The sequence below is a fragment of the Phocoena phocoena genome, chromosome 2, assembly GCF_963924675.1.
Source record: "Phocoena phocoena chromosome 2, mPhoPho1.1, whole genome shotgun sequence".
NCBI classification, from domain to species: Eukaryota; Metazoa; Chordata; class Mammalia; order Artiodactyla; family Phocoenidae; genus Phocoena; species Phocoena phocoena.
The window spans coordinates 24745647-24763550 of NC_089220.1; the positions used below are offsets into that span (position 1 = coordinate 24745647).

General features: G+C 48.3%; 1 protein-coding gene across 1 annotated transcript in view; it reads right to left on the reverse strand.

The window, feature by feature from the left end:
* ADCK1 (aarF domain containing kinase 1) overlaps positions 1–17904 on the reverse strand; it is a 100917-nt gene that overhangs the window by 22370 nt on the left and 60643 nt on the right. Inside the window, exons 4-5 of the mRNA XM_065871493.1 lie at positions 16537–16695; positions 6059–6217 (exon numbers count right to left, since the gene is read on the reverse strand). Of these exons, the coding sequence (XP_065727565.1) occupies positions 6059–6217; positions 16537–16695 (318 nt within the window). The remainder of the gene's footprint in view (positions 1–6058; positions 6218–16536; positions 16696–17904) is intronic.

Sequence of the window (17904 nt, forward strand, 5' to 3'; positions counted from 1 at the left end):
TTCTTACCCTTCTCTTCTTACCTTGAGAGTGAATGTGATACCTGGAGCTGCAGCAGCTACCTTATAACCATGAGGAAAAGTCTAAGAAAATCACAGAGATGCCAGCTCTGATACTGTCAAACCACTGAAACAATAACAACAGTCAACTGCTACAAGCCTTCTTGCTATGTGAGGAAAATACATCCTTTTTGTTTAAGACACTCTGAATGGGGCTGTCAGTTACTTACAGACAAATGCATTCCTAACTGATATGCTCTCCGACCCACTCTGACTCTAAGGACACCCAACAGCCAAAAAGAGAAGATTTCCCCAGGAGTAGCCAAGAGATTGGGCTGTACCAAGGACTGCTGGGCTGCCATGTGAGTGAGTGACACCTATGAGTCCCACCATGGCCAGGAGGGAGGAACGACCAGGATTTCAACATGCCATGATTCCCCAACAACTTAATGGGTTTATGCCACTTACAAATGACGAAGCAAGGGCACCTAATTCAAGTGTTTTGGGGAATAAGGACTTCCCTCATCCCAACCCTCAAAGCTCACCTAGCAGTAAGATAGCAGCCCTCAAGCCAAGAAACCTTTCTTGTTCCTGGTTCTGCTAACAACTGTTGTGTCTGAGTCCACTTAACTCCTCCATGCCTCAGTTTCCCTCATTAGAAAGGAGATTGTTCCTTCTCCATCTCAATAAGGAGCTCTGGGGACAAAAGGTGCCGTACGTACAAGTGAACACCCTGGGCTCCCTGGAACAAAAGTTCCTACTGAAATCAGGTGTCATTTTGGTTTGCTCCTTTCCTGCAATTCTTGCCATTTGAAAATCTGGGCCATTAGAGAAATCTGTGACCCTACGTTACTTTGAACTTAAAATTCAGTCTCGCTTGGCATTCTTCAAAAAAATCTCTTTAAGAATATGAGTGGCAAGTTTGCTGCTGTTGGTGGTGGCTTCCAAAGGAAAGGGACATATTTGGGGGTTAAGTCCTTCCCCTGCATTGTATGGGACCCAAGCTTGGCCGTGGGTGCCTGGGGCTCTGGAAACTGGAGGCCAGGCCCCTCCCCTCCATGCCTGCCTGGGGCAACAGGGAAAACAGCCAAGAAAGAGCCACAGACCAGAGAGAAAACCCAAAAGCTGGAGACTCCCTGGGCCTGTTTGTCAGGGTCACCGGTGTACTGGGTTCCCCCTCTTCCACCTTCCCCCCAGTCTCCCTCCAAATGCAACCAACCCAGTCTCCCAGTGGAATGTGCGCCTGCGTCAGCGGCTTAGCTCTGAAACAGCAGAGACAGCAAAACGATGGGAGGCAGAAGGGTTTGTCCCGGGAGCTCGGGGAGGGCGGCAGTTGCCCTTCGATGGATGTAACATGGAAATGCCTGCAAGATGCTCAATTAGGAGAAATTTGGCTTGACAGGGGACACAAGGTCAAGTGACTCGTCCCTAAATCATCACGTGAGCAGGAGGCTCCGGGGCTGTAAGGTGAAATTTACTTCACCCCAACAGCAATGTTTCACCACCATTCCTTCCTCAGCTTCTTCCATCAAGGAATGGAAAATGAAAGAGAAGTGGTTTTTTTTTTTTTTTTTGCGGTACGCGGGCCTCTTACTGTCGTGGCCTCTCCCGTTGCGGAGCACAGGCTCCGGACGTGCAGGCTCAGCGGCCATGGCTCACGGGCCCAGCCGCTCCACGGCATGTGGGATCTTCCCGGACCGGGGCACGAACCCGCGCCCCCTGCATCGGCAGGGGTACTCTCAACCACTGCGCCACCAGGGAAGCCCAAAACAGAAAATTTTTAAAGAGGCAATAAGAACCACCCTGTCCCCTGCCCAAACAAAAATAAACCCCAAGAGGCTCCTGGCCAGGGTGCCTGCTCACCCAACATAGGCCATCAGGACCTCTGGGTCTGGCATCTAAACTTCTCACCACAGAGCAGAGGCCCCACTCCTGTAGGCTCTGCCTGCCCCCATACCAGAGCCAATCCTGACCCCCGGAAGGAGGGCACAGATTATGGAAAGTTCCAGCCCCAAACCCTGGCCTCAGCCTCATTAACTGGCCTTGACCCTGTGCTTCCTCTTTGTTCCTGTGCTTGGTCAGCACACCTGGCTTGTCCGGGCCAGCCCCCCGTCATCCAGGGCCACAGTCGTCCCATTAGCCGAGCCCAGTGGAGCAGAGCATAGACCTGAAGTCAGACTGTCAGGCTGGAGCCCCTGCTCTGCCACCTCTGAGCTGTGTGACTTGGGTAAGTTTTATAACCTCTCTGAGTGCCAGTTCCCTCACTGTAAAAGGGTGACAACAGTTACGAGGAAAGCGACGCTCCTTACTTCCTACTAGCATGTGTGAGGTCCTGGTGCTCAACACGGCAGCTGCTATATGACAGCCACGTAGAATTTCACTGGTTCTGAAACACAACCAGCGCTGAGAGCTAATGCAACGGACAGTTCAGCATAACTCAGATCTGCCCATACGTTATTACAGAGGGAGAAGAGCTCAAGGTTTAACATGCAGGCTTGGGGCCAGGCTGCCTCTGTCCCTTACCAGGAAACTGTGTAAACCTGGGCAAGTGGCTTCATCTCTCTGGGCCTCAGCTTCCCTGCTGCTGACATGGAGCTAATAATGGCATTTCCCTTGTGGGGCTGTATAACGATTAAAGAGTAAATATACATAAAGCACTTTAAAAGTGTCTAACACAGCACAGGCATGTAAAAAATATTAACTAATTATTACACATCAGTGCTTCCTGATCTTTGAGAGTCTTAGGAAGTTATGGTGTTTCACCAAAAGCATGCTCATCTCCTCAGGGTTTGCCCACAGCTTCTGGAGAGTCCCAGGCCCCTTACCTAGCACTAAAAAACCCTGGAGTGGGCCCTGCTCAAGAGACAACTCCCCACCAAGCCCCAACTCCACATAGAGAGACACACTCTCATCCCTTCCAGTCCCAAACCCTGTGGTTATAAGGCTTCTCCCTCTATCTTGTCCCAGTTGTCCCCAAGGTCAGTCACAAACCTCACTGCTTGTCCTGTCCCCTCCCCACAGCAGACACGCACTCTGATGCCATATCTACAAATGCCCTGGTCTGACCGTTCGGCCTGGCTGCCCCATCACCTTCTCCCCGTCTCCCCGACACCACGTTTGCATTCAGTGCTTGTCTGAGGCTCGGAGATTTATAGCATAGGGCTGAGGTTATTAAACCCCACTGGAAGAGGCCTCACACACTGAGAGGTAAACTCTTTGCTGAGGCTTAATTACGCACAGATGTTGTGACGGGGTGCCAGCGTGCAAAAGCAATCTATCTCCTGTTTTAAGAGCTGAACGGGGTTCGCAACGCAAAATTTGCTTCCCACTTGTTATGTGTTTAGAGAAAATTAATTACTCAGGAGCCTTAATTCTACCATTGTCTCAGGAATGGTGTGCGGGTTTTAGAAGCAGCAGGTCAAATCATTACACTAATTATTTACCCATTTGGCATCCTCGTTTCAAAAATTTGTGTTATTATTATTATTATTACATGTCTTGGTCTGACAGATGCTAGCTGGCCCCAGCCAGGGGACGATTTTGCTGTTTCCATGGGAACAGTGGAGGAGACGGTTCTGTTTGGTGCGGAGGACCACCCCTGCCGGCTAAGAGGCAACAGAATGTCCTTAGACGAGCCTCAGAGTTGAAGTCAGAAAATCCCGTTTGTACCCTAACTCCTCTCCTCTAAGACTACCATCTGTAAAATGGGATGATGGCTGTTGGAAGGATTCAGTGTCCTAGTATCGTCACAGTGTTCAGTGCCACAGAAGAAACATTCAGTAAACATTGCCTATCCCTTTGTATAATCAACACGTCTTGGAAGCCCCCTCTGACCTCCTTACCTAGGTGGAATTAAGTACTTCCTCTTGGGCATCCACAGAAACACAGATCAGTCTCTGGCATAGTACTAACCAACCCGTACTATAACAACATGCTGTGTGTTTGTCCCCCACTAGATGGGACGTCTTCCCAGGCAGGAGCCAACCATCTCTTACTCATCTAGGTACCCTCCAGATCCTAGCACAGCAAGAGGCTCAGGAAATGCTCCATAACTGTGGAATAATGGACTGAAAGAAAAGGAATATGTAAGTGGAAGCATAATTCAGACCCCACAGCATTATTCTAATTAGTTAATATTATTACTTGCATTAGAAAGCCAAGTTTTCATTGAATTGGTGGCTTGAAGCTCAAGGCTGGGGCAATGTTACCAGATCATCTGGATTTGCCCAAGCAAGAAGGTCTGTACGAATAATGGCATTTGCCTCGTAGGGCTGTTTAAGGCAAAGCCAGTCAAGCACACTGGGGGCATCTGGACAGACCTGACCCCTGACTCACTCAAAAAGCTGAACTTTGCCAGTGGCTACACCTTCCACCAAACCAGCGTATCAAGACGCCACGCTGCTCATCACAGTTGTAGGTCTTCCTCCCATGAACCAAGCTCTAGGACTCTCAGGCAGCTAGGGTAGATGCACCCTCAGTCTCCCCGTCTCTATTAATCAATCCGGATAGCAGAAGTACAGTATAAACACAGTCTCTGTTTCTCAGGATGTCTTCAGAAGCCACGTGGATACCTTAGTCCAGAGCAAGAGACCTTCCAGTCCACATGCTGAGACACCCTCCCCAGGAAGAGCCCCACTTGACTGTTTGCTCCAGAACTAGTACCTGGAGCCCTGTGCCTCCCCCTCCCACATTCTCCAGGCCTCCCCAGTTAAGAGCAAAGGGTTGATCTCTCCCAAGAGTTGAAAGTCAATCTCTCCATGCAGACTGCCAGAGAGACCCAACCCCTGCACTGCTGTGATGAAGCGGTACCCCCGGAAAATGAATCCAAGCCCCACCATGGACAAAATGTGTTGGAAGAGCAGTGGTGTGGGCATGCATCTCTCTCACTCTGACCTCCACGGGCCCTGTGGGGAACATCAGGACAGTCCTCAAAGACCAGCTCCAAGGCCAACTCCTCACTGGAGCCTTCCCTGCCCTGCTCCCCACAGGAGTCCCTTCTGAATCCTTAGAGCAGGACCTCTCACTGAGCTGGGACTCTGTGACATTTGATGTTGTTTCCCACAGTAAGTGTCTCCTATCACACCAGCAGTTCTAGTAAATACTTGAAAACACAAATCCGTTCCAATGTGACTGATAAATTAGGGAAAAATTTGATCATAACACAAATTTTACATTCACTTACGTGCAGTATCATCTGCGAGAAATACTCGGAAACACAGAAAACTGTATCCAGCTGATCCACACAGGAATACAGAGCAGACACACCTCAAACATCACCACGTGTGTTATGGGTTACACTCACCCATAACTGGCGTCACAACAGCTGTCCAATTTCAGATGACCCTCCTTCCACCTCTTCATAGTAACTCCTAAGCAGCCACTCTTCTGATGCCCACTTCCGCAAGCCCGTGTCAAGTAAAGTGGCGTGTGTACTGTGGTCTTAATGTATTTCTTAGCCACTTACCATGTGTAAAACTATGCTACCATTTCATTAGGTTCCTATCCGCTTTTATTTTCTGGGTCACTGGTGACATTTTTGAATGTGGTAAGCCTAACCCTATTTTGCCCATAAACCTTGTGGTTTCTGTTGTGCCATTTTGCATACTGTGGAGATTTCTAGGACACATGTGTTGTGTGATACAGACCTGCGTACTCAATGAGCTGATGTAATATAGGTAAAGCTTTAGGAACAGTGCCAGAGTATACTAGCGTTAGCTATCACCATCACCATCATCAATGTCATCATCCCATGGTTGATGGAGGTGGAAACCATGGCTTACAGGCCCTCAGGAGTGTTCAAGGTCTTGCAACTGCAGGTCATTCAATAAAAAAATATTTGTTCAAAAAGTCAGCAATCCCGTTTGATAATTTGTATCGATAACTTTGCCTTCGAGGGCTTTAATGTGCATCACCAGGGACAAATCAGTCACCCTCAGAAGGAAGACTCAGGAAGGAGATGTCCCCACTCATGTCTTGCAAGGAGGGATGCTCAGGGCTGGGACCAGTTTTCCCCTGCCCTCTTCCGCCCAACCAGCAGGGCCCCATGGCCCTGACCTCCTACCTTTAGGAAGTCAAAGTGCTTGAGCATCTGGGCCACTTTCTCGGCGTTCCTCCCCTCATTGAGGAAATCCAGCTCCAAAGGCAGGTTCTTCTTGGCTTCATCCACCAACCACATGAACTCAAACTCCGGAAATAGCTGCTTCACGGCCAGGACGAGCACCTAAAACCCATCAAGCACCCCATCAGTCTGTCCACGGCCCCCACCAAGGGAGGTACATGCTCTGTCCTCCTGCCTGGGTCTGGGCGTTGACAAGTCCCCAAGCCACCCCTGGAGTAAGGGTGGGTGGGCAAACGGCTCCCCTGGGGCCCATCTCTGTAGTCCAAATCCAAGATTATGAAAGCCCAACAGCCGCGAGCAGAAACCACCACCACCATTTACTGAGCGCTCCCCACTCGCCCAGCACTGGGTAAGCACTATTACCTGACTTATTCCTCCATTTCTTCTTCACAGTGTCTCCGGGAGGTACACACCCTTATCATCTGCATTTTACAGGTTAAGAAAGTTGAGGCTCTGAGAGGTTATGTGATTTTCCTGAATTTGCCCAGCAAGGAAGCAGAGCCAGAATTCCCCTTGGGTCTACCCGGTCCCAAAACCCTTGTTCTTAAGCACGTTGCTGAATTGCTGCCTTTGCTTCTCCCAGATTTGTGCTTCGTGGTCCTGTTTATAAAGGGCTGGGAGGGGGCAGCAGCTACATTTTGTTTATTTCTTAGGCTGAGTGGTTGGTACCTGAGCATTTATATTATTTTCTATGCTTTTTGTATTGAATACATCTAAAATATTTCGTGATAAAAAATCAAATTGGAATAAGAAACCAAGGTTGGCTAAGACAAGAGGAGTAAGAGATAAGGGATTTGACCACTTGGGTAAAAAGCTTGGATTTTTGGAGATCTGGGCGCACAGTGGACTCTTGAGTCAGGACATGATGAAAGAGTGAGTTTCAGAAGACTTATCTGGCATTTCAGTTGTCAGTTTAATTATGTGAAACAAACATCACTGGCAGAGAACAAGAGCCCAGGGACATCTGCAGAGCACACCACGGCCCCTCCGTGGGCAGGGACTCAGTTCTGAGGCTACCCCACCACTGGAGCTATGGATTTGAGATGGTCTCACAAGTTCACAGACTATAGCACTATAGTAGTGGGTAAGCAAGGGTGATGCCAGGGACATGGGGGATGTTCCAGCATTGTGGGGGGTGGGGGGGGCGGGGGGGGTGGAGAGAGGGAGGGACACAGAAGGCACCTCTCCTGTTCTTCTATAAGCCCTCCTGTTGGTGTTCAAAGTCGGGCCTGGGGAGAACCACTGATAGATCCTCCCAGTAATTCTTGGTATAGTCCTCTGAGAATCCCCATCTCTAGCCCTGGCTAGAGCAGAAGGACAAGGAACGAGAACTAAAGAACCATGGGCCTATTGGTACCAAGAGACCTTCCCCATCTGTTATGGACTTAATGCTTATGTAGCCCCCAAATTCATATGTTAAGCCCTAACCTCAGGGTGATGGTGTTTGGAGGTGGGGCCTTTGGGAAGTAATTGGGTCTAGATGAGCTCATGAAAGTAGGGCCCCTGTGACAAGATTAGTGTCCTTATAAGAAGAGAAAGAGAGACCAGGGCTCTCCGCTTCTTCGCCAGGTGAGGACACAGGGAGAAGGCAGCCATCTGGCTACAAGCCAGGAAGAGGCTCCTACCAGGAACCAAATCAGCTGGCACCTTGATCTTAGACTTCCCAGCCTCTAGAACTGTGAGAAATAAGTGTCTGTCATTTAAGCCTCCCAGTCTATGGTATTTTGTTATGGCAGCCTGAGCTGACCAAGACACCCCCCAGTCTATCCAGAAGGCCTTCCCGAGCCCCAGCTATGAGGCTTGTCTCGTGCTTCTGCTTGCTCTGGTCTATGATATGAGGTCCAAATGAGTCCAACACTGTAATTAGGTTCACGCAGCACAAAGAAGTAAATCTAAAGTAGGGCCGTTAACTACAAGGCATTCTACAGCTTTGTTTCTAAATCCTATGTCCGAGGCAATGTACCAGATGCCACTCTAAAAGAATCATCACACAGGGTTATTATACTCAGTTTCTCCCAAACCCTTTTTAATTACATTCGGCTGCAGTCTAATTTCCTTTAAGTCTTGTCTAGTCTTTCAGGGGCTAGACCTGTGACCTTATGATAATCGATTTAGTTTATGTTTTGTTTCTGTTTCCGTCACACGAAACAAGAAGGAAGAGGTGGCAACAGTGAGGCCCAGGCCGCATGTGTCAGAGCCGGGCATCCTGTCTCATCATCGTGCCCTCAGATGGCCCTCAGCTGTCACCAAAGGGGAGGCAGAGCTGGTGCACAGGAAACAGAAGCACCTGCCCAGCCCAGGCTAAGGGCACACCTGTCATCCGAGGCACCTGAATTCCAATCTCTGGGCTCTGAGTTCAAGCAAGAACCCTCTTGGGTGTTTTGCTCCAGCCTAGATTCCAGAGCTTCTCACCCAGGAGGGACAAGGAAGGAGCCACAATGAGTCTCACTCATTTGTTCAGTCAAAATGTACTGATTACCTTCTTGGTAATGACTTTGGACCAAGGTATACACAGAGACCCACATGTAGCCCAGTGGAGTCTATACCAGGAGATGAGGCTTCTGGCCACACAATAACTCCTCATCATTTGTATGGTCACTGCTATTTGTGAAATTTTTAATTATCATTAATTATCGTTAATATCCAAACAGCACTGAAAGGCACTTTAAAGACTCTTCTGTTACTAATCAATTATGTGATTAGTCATTACTAGTACTATTGATTATTATTAATACTTAATGTCATGAATCATAAAAGCAGCCAAAAATTGTATTGATTGATATTAACTGCTAATAACTAATTAGTAAACTAATTCATAACCCAAAAAACGTTGCACTACTCATAAAACTGGTCTCAAAAGCATTCTGTGGTGGTTGGCATGTCACTTCCTTGGTTCCTTTAAAATGAGAGGGTCTGTTTGAATGGAAGTCAGGGGTTCTTAGCTTTATAGGACACCATCCCCTTTATAGGAAGTCACCAACCTGAAATTTTGATGCCCGCTATGAAGCCCAGAAAATGTAAATACTCCCATAATTTTGTACATAATTCAGGGGGGTTATCAACCCCTTGAACTTCACAGTGGGTGGGGAGAGGGGTCAGGTTAAAACTTGTCTGGTCCAAGTCTAAAATGGTTTGGGCAGCTGTCACTTTAGACTGTTCTTGGCTTGGGAAAATAAAATAAAACTCCTCAGTTTCACCTTCTGTTTTTATTCAATTCCGTTCTTAACAGCCTGCCCTAAGTAGATTCAAGTTTTTCTTTTTTGACAACACATGCAATCAACGAAAATAAAACAGGTGTTGTTATCAATTTGACTTTTTGATTTTTCTCCCAAATTTATCTTCTCCATAAAATTCTTCCAGCAGCCAATTTTCCACCAGTGCCTAGCACGTACTCAATAACCAGCAGATGTTTACTGAATATTCACATGAATGAATGAGTGAATGAATAAATGAACATTCCAAAAGGTTTGCCCTCTCCCCAGAAATAATTATATGTTCACATGTGCATTACCCAAATGCATTAAGTTTTTATGCCTCTAAGATTTTGGTGGAGAAAGGACTACCTCTGAACTTTGGGGAACCACGGTTTTACGATGACTGAGAATATTCTACTTGATTTGGAGTCTTGTTAATCAATCAAGGTATATTCAACAATTAATACTTCCTTCAAGGTAGAATAATGAAATCATTCTCCTATAAGGCTATTGGCTCACAGTAGGAAAAATAAATTATGAGCCACACAGAAATGTAATAGAAAAATTGAGAGTCACATAAAAGTTTGAAAACTAGTGACTGCTATTTATAATAGCAAAAAAAAAAAAGGGGGGGGAATTATCATTATCCAGGCATAGGCAGTGCGCTATGAGGCACTTTATATACATGCTCTCATTTCTTCCTCTTCTTGTCCATTTCACAGAGAAGGGAATCAGATCCAAGAGGTTAAAGCATTTCTCAAGGTCACATAGCTTTTAATTTCAAATGCAGGACTTGGACCCACGTGTTGGTTTTTGTCTTTTTTTTTTTTTCACTTCTTTATGCAGCCCTGTCTCAGGCAATACAGTACAGGACAATACAACAGGAAGCTTGAGATAAGGCATAAAAAGAGCTTTGTAAACTGTAAAATGCAACTGAAATTCGAGTTACTGCTATCAAGTTATTATATATTATAAAAGAAATAATGTTCTATGGAAAAGCAGGACACTAAATAGAACGCCTACACGGATCTGAACTGGTAAAAATGGATGTTCGACAAGGATCGAAAATCAGTTCAGAGTGATGCAAATAGCTTACCATTCATGGGGTTAATCTTTGTTCTGATAAGTTATTAAAGTGCATACTTTTTAGAAAGCAGAATTACAGGGTGAAGAGAAGTTTCCATGGGATGGTCTACATCTCTGGGGCTTTTAAAAATGTATTTAAAAAAAATAAAATCAGCTGTTGGATTCTGTGCCAACACAAACATTACCTAGCCACCCACTGTTCAATCAACACATTCAGAAAAGAAACAAGATGACAGACAGCATGCACTGAAAATGTTGTTCAAAAAAAAATCAAAAACATAACTGTCACAGGTCTTTACTTTTAGAGTCCCTTGGTATGGGCTGGATGACATCAAATGGTGAGTGGATGGGATTCTGGTGCTCAGATCAGAGAGTTCTACCCTAATGCTGCAGAGCACCTTGGGGACAGGTGGTACATGAAGGGCAGGGAGCCTGGCCATGAGTTAGATTCTTTAGGGGGTGATAGAGCACGGGGGTGTTCATCATCAATTTCAGAAGCTTAAGGGATAACAGGGAGTGATACAGGATAGTGCTATTGGGACCTGGGAATGATGGTCTTACTACTGCCTCATGGGTCAACTGAGTCCTACCCTGTTCTCAAATGGTGAGCGTGGCAGTGAGACCCGGCCTGCTAAGCTCCCTGCTATCGTGGGCAGGCAAGAACTGCTGCAAAGCCAGCCCGCCAGCAGACAGACTCTGCCTTGTCAGTCCTCCCCTTGCTGCTGAATCACTGTTCCAATCTCTGGGCCCAATTAGTCTGGCTCTGGACAGCCACTCAAATCAATAAGAGTCACTGGCCACGCATCTAGAAGTAGAGTTGCCCCAACTATTAAAGGGACAATATCAGGTGATAATGACAAAGCTGAAAACACCCTTGGCTGTGCCTTTCTCTTTTGTGCAAAGTCACCGACACCATCAAGTTCATCACCATTTACTGAGAGTCAGTCTCTGTTTCTCTAGCGCTGGTCAACAGCTATCACCGAGACCATCCCCTTCCCCAAGAGGAGGAGACACAAAACACCAGGGTGGCACATGCTATTGGGTGCCAACTTCCTGGCTAACAGAACCTCAATTTTCTGCACCTTTCTTGTCCTTCAAGGAAGGCAGGCCTTAGCCTGAGAAGGCAAACCATGATTGGTCTAAGCCAATCAAAGTGGTCCCAATCCTCTTGCCAAGACTGATTCAGTCTTGGGGATGTGGGCCTGCTTCTGGCCAATGAAAACTGAAATGAATTCTATTAAGGGGCTACTTTTTAATATGAGGGAAGAAACAGGCCCTCTCTGGCATCTGGATGTCATCCACTTGTAATAGCAGGAACCCCGCAGCTGTTTTGCAGCTATGAGGGGCACTACCTTAGAAGGACAAGCCAGGAAGCTGAGCTGGCAGAGTGGAAGACATAAAGAACCTGGGTCCTTAAAAACCACACAGAAATGATGCATTAGTCAACCTTGAAACAGCTGACCCTACTTCCAGATGTGTTGTAATGTAAGATAATATAGGTTACTATTATTTATACCACTTTTAGTTGGATGTCCTGATACACGCAGTTAAAAGCATACTAACTGATACAGCTAGTAGCCCCCACCTCCTTATTCTCAAAAGTCTCATTTCTGCAAACCTCCATCCTTACAGCAGATATGTGTTTGGATTTACAAGCCCACTTCTTAAACTGCAAATATAAAGGTTAAGCCTATTAGCCACTCTCTCCTTAGTATGAACTACTTTAATCGGGTTTTCTTCCTCTCAAGACCAGGCTGTGATCAATCACAGGGTTGGAGATGAGAGAGAGACAATAGTGGGCAGTGGGAGAGAAGCATGAGGACACACAATACCTGGAATTGGCATGAAAAGAAACACCAGAAGGCTCTCCAGGAAAGTAGCTTTGCCTCCCCTCTGTCTCTAAGTTTCTGGTGGGTGCGATAGCCCTAATGCCTCCTAGAAATCATTTTTTTCCTACCAAGCACACTGGAGCATGTGTCATTCCTAAAATCAAGGCACCATTTAGGTCTGGACTTAGAAAAAAATAGTAATACTCATTTCAAATATAAAACGAAATGAGCTTTCCAGTTGGCACCTCTTAGTTGTAAAGCAGAAAGGGTGACCAGATAGGACTTTTTTCCACCAGAGGCCAAGCCCAGCGACAAGGCAGTACCACTCTGTGCTGCTGCTAATGCTGGCGGTCCATGGAGGTGGTGACCTCAGGCCTCATTTCCAGCTTCTCTCCTGAAGGCTGTGAGCGCAGGTCTCTTATCTGCCTCACGATCCCAGCCCCAGCCACTGCGAAGGAGCCACTCTGTGCTCTGCACATAGTCACAGGGCTGGTAATTTCCAAGAAAAGCATCTGATGCTTATCTCAGGCCGGAAGATGCCAAATTTTTATTTCTACTATTATTGATAGTGACCTTACGGCCACCATTACTTAGGGAGCAGTGAGGCTCTGAGCAAAGAAAAGATGTCAGCTGTCCTCCCAGCCCCAGTGGGTCTGCTGGCACCACCGGGCAGAGACAGGTTCCCAGCTAATGCAGGCATGGCTGCTGGGTCCCAGGACACCCAGGGATCCTCTGAGACTCACAGTGAACTTGCATCTATGGCTGTTCCATAGCTACTGACTGATGCTTCAGAAAACTAAGGTTTCCAGGTGGCTGCCCAATGCCACTCGGCAACCCCACTCCCGAGTCCCGGTCAGCTCCCTTTTCCACTGCACCCAGCAATATTCCAAACCTTCATTTCCCCGCTCAAGCCTCCATGCCACCTCCCACCCCCTCTTTCTCAGCAGATGGTCTTACCTCCTACTTCAGAGAAAAAATAGAGGCTATCAGGCTGGTACGACTCAGCTGTCCACTTTCCCCACCTTCCCCCTCTGCCCCACTCACTCATCTGTACCCAGCCTTACTACCTTCCTCTAGCCTCAAACAAAGGCTGCCAAAGCCCAATGTTTCCACCTGTGTCCTTGGAGCCCAATCCCTCCAGGCTCCTCCTAAACCAGGTCTATCAGTTACTTCCTCTCCTAAATCTCCAAGTCCCCGGCTCCGCTGCCCCTTCCCCATCAGCTACAGCCTGCCCCAGGTCCCCGCCGCTAATCCTGTGCTCTGCTCTAACCACTATGCTCACCCTCCCCCACCATCCATGGCTAAACATGAAAAGAGTAGTCTACATTAACCATCTCTGCTCCCTGAGGCCTCAATTCTCTTCCACCCCACTCACCCCACTCTCCCTGCTCTTCCCAAGAACTCTAAGTCGCCAAATCCAAAATACTCTTTCCAGAGCTTCACAAATTTATGTTGCATTTGACAACATGCAGTAATTCTGACAGATTATATTTTCCAAAATGGCTGCAACAATACCTCCCACTCTAATGCTCTTCTGGAACCGTGCCACTCGCCCATCAGGAGGTAGAGTCTATTTCCCTGCCTCTTAAACCAAGGGGGACTTTGTGACTCTTGCTCTTACCAATAAAGTAAGGAAGAAGTAACCTGCGTGACTGCCACGGCTAGGTCATAAAACTATGATGTGCTTTCAGCCTTATTCTCTTGGGACACTCCCTCTTAGAAACCAGCCACCATGCTGTGAGGAAGCCCAACCAGCCTTGGAGAGGCCTTGGTGAGGGTCTAAGGCCCTGACCCACAGCACCGGCTGAGCTCCCAGCCAACAGCCAGAACCAACTTGCCAGCCGTGTGGGTGGGTCCTCCTGTTGCAGTTAAGCCACCCCAGCTGGCGCCAGATAAAACAGAGATGAGTCTCTCTGCCACACCCTGCCCAGGTTGCAGAGTCATGAGCAAAATACACGACTGGTGTTTTAAGCCACTGCGTTTTCAGGTGGTTCATCACGCAGACTAGTGGTTGTATCAGTTGGGATGCTAGATAACTGACAGTGCTCTCTTCTCTACATTGTTCTCATTGGATGTAGCTGCTCAGTCCTGGCTCTCCTCTAATCCCTCTGGCCATGCCTTCTTAGTTCCCTCCGGAACTCATCCTCCTGGGCATGATGCTCTCACAGCTCTTTCTTTGCCCCCTCCTTTTATTTTTACTCTATATAGCTTTTCTAAGTCATCTCAGCTACTGCCCCAGATTCAGCTCCCATGAGTCTCCTTGCTGATAAATCCAGAATCTGTATTTCCAGCCTGAAGTGCAGACCAACAGAGATCCTGATCTAAAACTGCTGACGGCAATGTCTTACAGAACATAGTTGCTCCGTCACCCACTCCACTTGCTCTGATATCCATCCCACCCCCTTAATCTCATAAGAAACTACATTCCCCAGGCTCCCTTACCAACTGGCTTCTAGCTAGGTTTGGTGGAATACAGGGGAGTGGGCAGGGGGAACAGGAGGAGGTGAAACACCCACTGCCTCAAACGGCATCTGTGGCTCCAACCCCAGGTGACAGGCCCGAGGTCTCTGAGCCACTCCCCTCAGGTAGCCCCAGCACCTGGGCTCCAGGGAACCACCTCTTCTCCTTGTCCCTCCACCTGGAGGGTGGCAGTGGCTTCCTGCTATTGGTGACTATCTCACCATTCCACTTGGCTTCTCAGCAATTCCATCCCCTGTGAACTCCATGTTCTGTTTTAAATTCCCTCTGAAATACCTAGAGCAAGTTCTTTTTTCCCCCAACTGAATCCTGACTGATACACATCGTTAAAGGCACCTAAATTTAATCATTTAAGCCAGAAACTTACAATTTGTTTTCATTTTCATTCATACCAATGTTTCCCCCCATCCCATGTAAAGCTGGTCACAAAGTCCTGATGATTCCACCCTGTGAATCCATGCCTCTCCTCCACCCCCATTACACTGCCTGGGTTCGCATCATCTTTTCTCTCTCAGACCAAGGCTGCAGTCCCTCAATTAGTCTCCCTGGCTACAGTCTTTCTGCCTTCCAATACATCCTCCAGACTGTCAACAGACTTTTATTTCTAAGGCACATCTGATCACAACATTCCCCTGATTAAAATTCTTAAATGGTTCCCCACTGACTACAGAAGAAAATCAGATGTGCTCGGTTCCACAGTAAATACGTACTTACTATGTATACCATTCTGCGCCTGAGCCTGGAATACGAGGCCCTTCATGTTCTGTCCTGCCTACCTTCCCAGCCTCATCTGCACCCACGCCCAGCTCGTTCCATCTGAACCAGCCGAAGCTCTCCAAGCACACCCTGCTCCCCTAAGACTCAGGGCCTTCGCACAGGCTGGGTCATCCTTCCCCTGCCCGGCTGTGTCGTGGGTGCCTTGGTGAAGCCCCCCTGATGCCCCCAACATTCCAGGCACAGGGCTCCACGGCACTCTGCAAACACCCCTCTGACGGAGCTCACAGTCGAGGGCTGTTTTGTGTACAAGCCTGTCTGCGCCACTAAACGGGGAGCTCCCCGAAGATGAAGATGTGGGTCACTCACTCTCGTGTCCTACGTACATGTTAAGTTTAGCCAAAGTGAGCTGGAAGAATAAACTAAGTGTCCAAAGTGAGGAAAGGGAACCAAGGAAAGGGAAAGAGAAGAAGAAGGAGAGGGACAATCTGGCAGGGTAGGCAGGCTGCTGACCTCCACTGGGGGTGCTGGCTACCGCCCAAACCCTGGTCGCTCACCCTTTTTCCTTGCTCCAGGCATGGAGCTAGAAAAGTCCAGAGGCACAGTCCCCACTACAGCTGTCCCAGGGCCATTTTAGGGCATACACGTTTTGTTCATTCAAAGCAAAGTATCAGGGAAGCAAATGTGCAATCTGCATAAATATTTCTATGTGATCTGCCTGTCATTTCCGTATCCCTTGACTGACCATATGCTCCCTTTTGTTATAATTTAACAAATTAGGAAGTAACTTTTTCTACCCCCAAGGAAGTCACCTGTGGGTCGTCTCATTTCTACAATATCCCCGAGGTCTCCTTGGCCCCAGCAGCGGCCCACCGTGTTCTGAGACCACCCACAGACAGTTCCCAGGAATGAATCAAAAATCAAGCAACCTTGCCATGGGTCCCCTGGTCACAGCGCTGTCATGACACCTCCTTTGCGGTCTCAAGCTCTCCTCTTTCACTCTGCTGCTCAAAGGGCCACACTCCAAACTATAGGCCTTGAACCAGTTTCACTGGGACTGCCTGGATCCCAGGGAAATGTAGAACGAGTATGAAGGAAGGGGAAGGTGGAAGGCTCTCACCTCCATCAGAAGAATGTCCTTTGAGCTCTGAGCCTGCACCTTTGGGTGCTGGACCTTCACGGCCACCGTCCGCCCATCATGCAGCATCGCCTTGTGGACCTGGGCCAGGGAGGCAGCTCCCAGAGGGGTGTCATCAAAGCTCATGAACAAATCATGAATCTGTCAAGAGTGGAGAGAGGACAGAGCAATTAAGATGACTCAACTCAGTGAGAGGGGCCAGGAGGATGGGCCAGGGCCAGCACTGCCCAGTGCCCCCAAGAGAGATTTTCTCCTCTATCAATTGCTTTGCCTGGGCCCTTTAGTGCCATGGAAATTCACACCAGCCACCAGGGCAGGGAGTGAGACAGAAAACACACGTGGAGGGTGGGTCTCATACCTGTGCAGGGGTACCCTGAGCACCTCCATTTAAAGCCAAAAAAGTGCCATCTCGAGTGTTCAGAACCGTGCATCATCCACCTATTTAATTACTCACCATTGTGTCTCCGAGGCTCTCACATATGGATATGATCAAAAGTTAACAGAACCTGGGCCCAGGGCAGCCCAAGCCCGGGGAGCAGATGGAAGATGTTCCAACCCCGCCAATCCGGAAAGCTCAAGGAAGCCCAGGCTAGAGGCTCCAAACCCAACAGCTACCACTTGTTGCTGCCTGAGCCTCAACATGGGTCCCCAAGTCCACTCCTGACCCAGCCACCTGGCAGAGATCTCTGCACACCAGAGCCCTGCTTTTGGTCTTCAGGTGTGATGCCACCCCAAGTACCTTGGGCAGATCCCTGCCCCTTCTGCGCCTCACTTTCTCTATGAAATGGAACATATACCCCTTACTCTTCCATCTTCTCTTCCCTTCTTCCTCCCCTCCTTCCCTCTTAGAAATGCCATTCCAATTCTCCTGAAGGAAAGGTCTGTCTGACTTGAGTGGTCAGATAGTCGGTCCAGATACGAATATTCTACCAGATGGGAAGAAGGGCCCCAAAAGCCTTTTGCAAAATTGTCCAGGTCTGAAATTCTCATCCCCTCCATTTCCTGAATTCCCTGTATAGCCTCACAATTCTGGAAAGGCCAGACATTCACACACACACGCACGCACGCACGCACGCACGCACGCAAATGTGCATATGTATGCCACATGCCTCCGCTCCTTCTCACACCACCCAGGCTCTCATGCTGAGGTCCACTCAGTCCGTGCCCCTGCTGCCTCTCTTTGTCCCCCTTCGGCAGCAGCCACTGCATCCTACCCCTCAGCCCCTCTCCTCTCCGTGGACTGCAGAGGCCACACGACCCACGGCCACCACGCCATCCCTTTGTTTGCTAGGCTGCACCACCACTTTGCTAATCTCATCTCATAAATCACTCCCTCCAGTCCTGTCATCA